The 7,973-nt window shown below is 35.9% G+C and overlaps 2 protein-coding genes across 2 annotated transcripts in view; both read left to right on the top strand.

Moving 5' to 3' along the window:
• Positions 1-7,973, top strand: part of LOC142351049 (transmembrane and coiled-coil domain-containing protein 3-like) — a 425,404-nt gene that overhangs the window by 412,623 nt on the left and 4,808 nt on the right. The gene's annotated exons all lie outside the window — the stretch shown is intronic.
• The window catches only part of LOC142350933 (transmembrane and coiled-coil domain-containing protein 3-like), a 9,111-nt gene continuing 2,876 nt past the window's right edge, over positions 1,739-7,973 (top strand). Inside the window, exons 1-3 of the mRNA XM_075402959.1 lie at positions 1,739-2,421; positions 2,757-2,871; positions 7,317-7,545. Coding sequence (XP_075259074.1) covers positions 1,790-2,421; positions 2,757-2,871; positions 7,317-7,545 — 976 coding nt within the window. The 5' untranslated portion in view covers positions 1,739-1,789. The remainder of the gene's footprint in view (positions 2,422-2,756; positions 2,872-7,316; positions 7,546-7,973) is intronic.

Below are 7,973 nucleotides of genomic sequence, written 5' to 3'. Positions count from 1 at the left end.
TTTGTTTGCCTATCATGTGGAGATGACGCTTGAGTCTTTTATGATGTCGAATTAAATTTTTAGGCCCACGATAAAGTATTGACTTTTTTTACGATCATAGTTTTTCTAAAGTCTGTCAATTGTTCTCTAATAATTGATGCTTGATATACAATGCTCCAAATTTTGTTCTTCTGTTCTAGACTCCTTTAGAATTCAACATCCTTATTTTTTTTTCTTTAATGCAATTGTTTTCATTCGTTAATCGTCTGTGAAATGTATTTTCTTCCAAAATTGCTTGCAAGGCAAATACTTTGTGTACATTGGATTTTTTGGAAATTTTGCTTTACATAGTTATGCATCTGTCCGTGTAGTTTCCATATATCCTTGCCATTATGAAAAAGGACCCTCTGTACATAATTTTGCTCTTACTAAAACACAGCACAAAACATATCCAAACTATTTTGCGCTTATATTTTTTGCTTTGATCGGTTAAGTCGGTTGTGTTTTTTAAAGATTTTATATGAAGTCAAACGGCATTTCATTTAAACTGAAAATTTGTTTCGAACTTCATTAATTGCTCTCAAAAGAAGTTTGTAGCAATTATATTAGTCCTGTCGGTCTTTTTTTTATGCGATTTTTTCGCTTGACCAATTTTTCGTCTGACGCTTTTGACTTTTCGTCCTCAAAAACGGGATAAACAGGTAGCGCCCAGCGGGCATTATGTGCTCTTAGAGCCTTTCAGGTCTGTTTCAGCTCAAACTGTCTTGGAGACTTATACTTATGGTGTGAGGGGCGGTTCTTAGAGGTTGACACCCCCCCCCTTTGTTGACCCCCCACCCCCACTATTGGCTCCACCCCCCCCCCACCGCGCTTTTGCCCCCCTCCCCCCACCCAGTGCTGCCCCCATCAGCCCCCGGTGCACCCCCCCCCCCCCCCCCGTGGCTAGCTACTGACCAAGCCAACCGCTCGCCGGTCGTTTGAGAGCAATTCGCCCGACGTTAGTCGGTTATTTCATTTTCTAGTTCAATCAATTGCTCTCAAACAAAGTTTGTAGTAATTATTCGTAACCTATTTTTCTTAGGCCATTTTTTGCCGGATGGATTTTTCGTCTGAACACGCAACTTTTTATCCTCTGACACAGGATAAACAGTTAAAAACACATGTGAAAGGCTCTTTGAAGGTTAGGACCACCACCCGCTCTCTCCCAGTCCTCACCCCCGCTCGATACCCCTAGCGCCCCAATGTACTCCTTTTTTCTACTCGCTCACCTCCCCTCTGTTAAGCTTGAGATAGTCTTCATTAGCCCAAGTTGGCTACTACCAAAGCCAATTGTCAGTCGGATGGCTTTTGTCTCAGGTGCAGCTGGATATTTATACTTGATATTAGCGTCTTAGTGACAAAAAACTAATTTGTTTCCTAAGTTGCGTGGTATGGTATTCCAAGTTCGATTGGCACTGGAGTGTTTATTGGTTTAAACGGCTTGCCTCATTTAAAGTTATTAGTCCATTTGTTTATTTGAAAAGTAGCGGTAAGCTTTGATATGTTACGCTAACAAAGTTCAGAACTATTAATAGTGTCTGTGATCTCTGTTGCTACTTTTATTTTTTATCAAGCTGCCTTCATTTTGAGCGCTGTCGTTGAGTGATCCTAAGCTTTGCGGGATCTAAATTGCTCTTGTCAAAAATTTAAATGGAAATCAGCGCTATTTGGTGGAACTTCAGCGGAACTTCAATTGCAACCTGAATGCGTTTTCAGATAGTTAATGCACTCTTTCCTCAATTAGAATTATCAAATTTTTAATTTATTGATCATGAGTCCTTCTAGAGGACTCTCCAAATACTGCCATGCTTTATTTATATTTTTTACCCTCTATATTGTTTACTGCCATTCGCAAAAGCATAGGGCTGACGAGCGCGAAAATGAATTGACAAAATCGCCAGATGTTCTATCAAAATGGTTCTCGAACGGATGTAGTCAAGTTTCAACTATGCTTAGAAAGAAAGCGAAGGTTTTTAAGCATGTTAACGAGCTTCTATCGCAACTTGGAAAACAGATTTCCTCAAAACGGGGTTCAAATATTGAGCGCGAACAGTTTGAACTGAAAATGGAGTTGTACAATCTATTCGTGAAAGAAATCAACCAATCAGAAAGCTTCGTTTCATCAGCTTTAGATTCTTTCGGTGGAGTTTTGAAGGGCGACATTAATGATGTCGAGCTGCTGAAAAAGAACACAAAAGACCGCATTGGAAAGTTACAGTGGGCAATTTACAGTGAAGAGCTTGAATTGAAAGAGATTTCTGATCTTGAAGAGAGTTTGAAAAGATTGCGAAGTTCAAAGAAGATGTTGAACGTGACACGTGATTCGATTGTGAAAAGAATGTTTGTGGATATGATCAATGAGTTGCATTTAGTGGCAGCGGATGTTTCAGATACGGATTTAGAGTTGGCAATTTTTAAAAAAGAAAACGAAGTCGCTACATTTTTTAAAGGAAAGTCGAATAGGAAAATAAGCGAGCAATTTGAATGATTTAATATACTATTATGAAAATTTTAATGACAATTTTGTTTCACAATCGAGAAATTGCCGATTTTGAGCAAATTTTTAAACTCTTGTTTGATTACGTCAAAAAAGGCTTGATTTTTGCAATTTTTAATAACATGTAAGCTAGAAATAGTTAATTTAATTTTTTATGCTTCAATATTTGCTCAACAATAAAAGAACGTTGCAAATAAACTGAGGAATTTGTTTTTTATATTGCCAACTCTTGTCAAAATAGTGATAGCAGTGAGGTAGGTGGGAAGTCTGTCGGAGTGGGTGGTGATGATAACGAACAAGAAGATGTCGAGGAGAAATCGCAGAAACACGTTGGAGAAATTGAAGCTGTCTTCCAGGTAATATTTACCCAGTTTAAATAATTGTCAAACTCTCCTGAAAGTTCCCGTTTGAACTGGAAATGTAGCATTTCTACTTTTATTGAATTTTTCGTCAGAGAGAAATTTCCTCAAGAGCTGAAAAAAGCGATAGTAATCCCTATTTACAAAACAGGTAATAAATTTTTATCAGAGAAATACAGACCTTTTCTCTAACTCTCAACCCTTTCAATTTTTTGAACAAAAATTTGAACAAATATTTTTAATAGCCGCGGAGCGATAGCGACTACTATTGGGGACATCGTGTTTTTTTACAATTCAAAGAATTTGAATTGTATTGGTGCGCTGTCTTTTTTAATAGCCGCACAGCGATAGCTGGGGCTATTCTTGGCCTTCTCTTGGTTTTTTTACAATTCAAAGAATTTGAATTGTATTGGGGCGCTGTCTTTTTTTTAAGATCTGTTCACACATTTTCATGATTTTTGAAGTCAAATTGGAGTAGTGATTTTGGTCAGGCCGAAACAGGAAGTGGAGCGAAAAAGCGAGTGCTTTTGCGGCGTGAAATTTTTTTGCTCTAAATTTAAAGTAGAGTGAGAAAACGGTGTTTGAACAAAAATTCGCTTTCTCGCTAGTGGTTTTTTGTTCACATGCGGCAATTTCACTTTGATTTTTACTGTTTTTTCGAGTTTTTGGATCGGATTTTTTTCTAAATGGTTTTCCCAGTCCATTCATAGTCCGTTCAAGGTCTAGTTTTCTGTTTAGTCAATGAAAATTCTTTGAACTGTGAGTCAGGACTTGTCCTGATATGTTTTTTATTTCGTCGTCATGATTTTTGTTACGACCATATGACGTCACAGCCACTTTTTGTTCATTTGTTCATGCAATTTCAACTGAATTGCATGCGTGACGTCATTTTTCGCTCCTAGTGGAGCAAGTTTTTTTTTGTTCATTGGCGTGATTAAATTTTTGGTCACACTTGACTTACCTCACTCTCAAAAATGACTTCCTCAATTTGAAATTGACTTTTATTTACTTTAATTCAAAGAGATAAGGTCAAATGGGTGTGTGTCACTCTAAATGAAGGTTATTTGAGATCAGCTAATAGAGGCAGCAATAACTTATACAGATTTTTAAATCAAAATATAACAGATCAGCCTTCAATGAAAAGATGTGTTTTTTTTGGTCTGTCTTTTTTACTGTTTTTTTAGACTGCCGATCTACGATTCTATTGCGGCTATTGTCTGGCAATCTGCCAGCTATGTTTATTGGTGCGCTGTCGTTTTTTAAGATCTGTTCACGCGTTTTTGGGCTTTTTCACGTAAGAAGTCAAATCAGAGTGGTAATTTTGGTCTCACTGAAATTGTAAAGGGAGCGAATAATCGAGTAGGTTTGAGGCCTGACTTTTTCAAAATTGGTGTTTGAAATTGGTGTTTGAACAATTGAGGCGGTTTTTGAGGTGGATTTTTTTTTCAAGTGCGGCAAGTTGACTTCTATTTTCACAGTTTCCTCTCCTTCAGTGCTTTTAAGACGGTACACATGTGTTCTAACTTTTCTTATTTGCCTTTGCTTGAATTCATTAAGGGGCAGCTAAAACTTTTTATGACTTTGCCACTATTTGTCATAAAATATTAGTGAATTTTAGATTTTGTCCCCTTTTTAAAATTATCTGTTGTCTCATCACTTATTGCAATCAATAACAGGTCTGATTGGTTGCTACTGAGGCATAAAATAACCTAATTATTGGCTCGAGTTATTAGCTTGTGGTTTTCGTGACTTGGACTTACACTTAGTCTCATTGATGACAGGTCTCAACTGTAGTCCTTGAAGACTCAAATTTTTGAGGTAATTGTATCCCCCAGTAGTTGTTGCAATCTGTGACTTTTATACTAAGTCTTTTCCAAAAGTTTCAGTTTTATTGAGATTTTTGGTTCTTTTTATCTTAGTCTTTTATATTATTAGTGACAGGACTCAGCGACATTTAATGACAGGTTGCTAATGAGAATTAGAGGAATATAGTTGGCAGTTTGAGTTCATAGCAGTTGTTTTTTAATGTTGATCCTATCTTTTCAAAAAATAAAAATTGAATTTTTAGTCTTGCTGGTTTTTGTTGTTCTGGTGTTTTCTGGTTTTTTTTTTTACTTAGTCTCATTACTAACAGCTCCCATTTGCCTTTTAAGGCGGAGTTAATGATTTTCAGGTCATAAATTAATACAATTCTCTGAATTGTATTTCAGTCCTGCTATGTTTTTTTAATTCGTCGTCTCCATCGATGATTCTTACGACCTGACTTCTTGAATAGACTTTTTCAATGACTTCAGTGACTTCTACAGCCTTGCGGCTAAAATTTGTGTTGGTTACGTCATTTCTGCTTTTAGGTCAATTCCGTGACTTACTGCACTAAAAAATGACTTCTGAACTCAGTTACTGAACTTCAAATTTTATGAACATTTACTAATTAAAGATGCGCATCTAAGTAGTGCCAAATTTATAAGCCCTAATGTTTCAGTATTAGTTTTGAGTTTTCGATTTCGAATATTAATTTTGAAAAAGCTCTTTTAGGGTTTTTCTTTATAGACCATATACGTCATAAAATTGGCAGTGGGATTCTAACCCAAAAGGTCTAGTGGTCTATTAAAGGACTGGTGGTGGATCTGTCTATCGTATTTCTTTAGTTGTATCAATTCGCGGAAGGCCACAAGCGTCTATCGCGGCTATTTTCCGGCAATATGTCTGCTGTGTTTTAAAACTTTCAAACAAACAGTCAGTTTATATTTAGAGCAAAAATACGAACAGACGCAATCATGTATCGCAATAAATGTTTCTGTATTGAGATTGACATTATTAGTCTTGAAATTATGATGCATTAACCTTAATCTTGTAGAACCACAGGGATCACTATTGGAACCTACGCTTCTTAATTTATACTGAACGACAAAAGGAAGTTAGCACCCCAAACCTTCCCATTCCACGTCTCACAAGAAACAAGTTTTCATGAAATCACATTTTATCCATATTTTTTCTCATTCAACGCAAGTACAAACCCAACCATAGTTGAACAAACGTGAAAAATATATCACATTTTGAGACTAATTTCTTTTAACAATGAATCTTGGATGGAGTTCGTCAAATTTATATTGGGGTGTTTAGTAAGTAACCGTTACGTGTTGTCGTAATTTCATAAGTAGGCGAGACCACTAGCCAAGGGGATCAATGGTGTAAAAATTTCTCCGAAATTTGATTGCAAGATTTAGTAGTATTGCGTCAAAATTAAATTTTTATTTTGTAAAACTAGGCGTTGCTAACTTACTTTTGACGTTCAGTGTTTATATATACTAGCGATCTGATAGTTAAAATATTAGCTCATTCGGCGATATTTCAATATGCTGACCACACCTTAATTTTCACTTCAAACAAAAAAATGTTGATTGCGCAAATCATCAATATTAATTTACTCAAGGGAGCATTTGAATGCTATTAGTCTCATTACCCGACTACAACAATTATAAGTCGGAATGCGTTATTTTTCGTCCAAAAAATTCCTCTTAACAAAACTCAGAATTGTGTGCTGACTGCCTGTTGGAAACAATATAATTGCCAACTCTTCGCAATGTGAAATCCTTAGGCGTAATGTTAAATGGAATAAATTGCTATCACTTTGATATCAAAGTATCCTCAAAAATGGTTTGTGGCATCAGAGCCATTATTAATGCAATCAAAACCAGTAAAATTTTCGCAACAGTACACTGCTGTTATCAACTTTCTAGTCCTATGATATCTGCTTTAGCATGCTATTCTTCTAAATTGTACCTATAATTTTATGGGTTACTCGAAAAAAGGATTATCTGTGGAGTGAATGCCTTTTTCAACCGGAAAAAAAGTTTGATGGCTCCGAGGAGTTAAAATCTGAAACAAACATTCTAACGATTCTTTCTTTCTAGATGTAAATATTCTTTTTGGTTTCTAGGAAAGTAATGAACCATATAATTCCAGCCGTTGAACTGATTAACCATAAAACGTTTAAATTTTGATCACATAAACAACAAAAAGGCGCTCTATCAAATTGACGTACCAAACTACTAGAAAATTTTGCCTTGAAAAGACGAATCTCTCATGGAATTCTTTTCTGGAATTCAAATCTAGCAGCATCTGTGAAAATTCTTCAACTTCAAAAGCTAAGGATTTTTTTTAGTTATAAACGGACCCAAGAGCAGCAGCATACGGTAAAATCTCATGATTTCAAATTCGTTATAGAATGATTGCTTTGACGTAATCGTAACTGGTGCACTACTATGCCTCAGCATGTAAATGCCCAGAAAATATTAATTTAGCATTTTTTTTATATAAGTGAGTTTTTTTTAACTCTTTAAACCCCGATCTTTTATTGACTACATCACGGAAGCGTTCAATATCTGTGTTTTAATTGCAAAAAATGAAATTTTGTTACAGTAAATTTGTTCAATTTTCAGCTTCGTGAAAATGACGAGAACCGAGAATTGAACAAAGACCGACCGGCAGAAGTTCTAATCGACACGAGAGATAACAAATACGTGCTTTCCAAACCGAAAGATACCACCATATCTTTCGAGGACCGAAAGCTGATCATAGATGTAATGGTGGTTGTAGTCACTGGGTTCATTTTGTCCTATTTGTGCACATTGATCATGTTGCCGTCTGTCATTGGATTTATAAGTGCAGGTAAATTTTTTCCAATTTATTTGGTGTTATTTTGTTCATGCTACTTCATGTTTTTTAAGTGATAGTCCGCTCAGCTCTAGATCCATTAGATGAAATTTTTGATCTGCAAAGTTTTCATGTAAAACATTTTTATGTAAAATATTATGAATACGTGTGATTTATGCTTATGAAATTAGCCCCATTCACCATCAATATTAGAAAACGCAATCGCAGGGGGCCGAGAACTGTTCTCAGTCCAGTACAGTTTCACTTGCGCTTAAAGAAGGGGTCTGTTACCTCTTTGGCATAGCAATAGGCGAAAGTATCTTTGCCCACAGTATTTGCAAAATTGATTGCAGGCCGCAAAAATTGAACAACTTTTCTCGTTACCGCGTATTTATGTATACGCTGATTTGTTGTTTTTACCATTTTTAAATGTGCTCTCAGAT

Source organism: Convolutriloba macropyga, chromosome 12 (genome assembly GCF_964194025.1).
Source record: "Convolutriloba macropyga chromosome 12, txConMacr16.3, whole genome shotgun sequence".
Lineage (NCBI taxonomy): Eukaryota > Metazoa > Xenacoelomorpha > Acoela > Convolutidae > Convolutriloba > Convolutriloba macropyga.
This window is presented reverse-complemented; position numbering and strand designations above follow the sequence as displayed.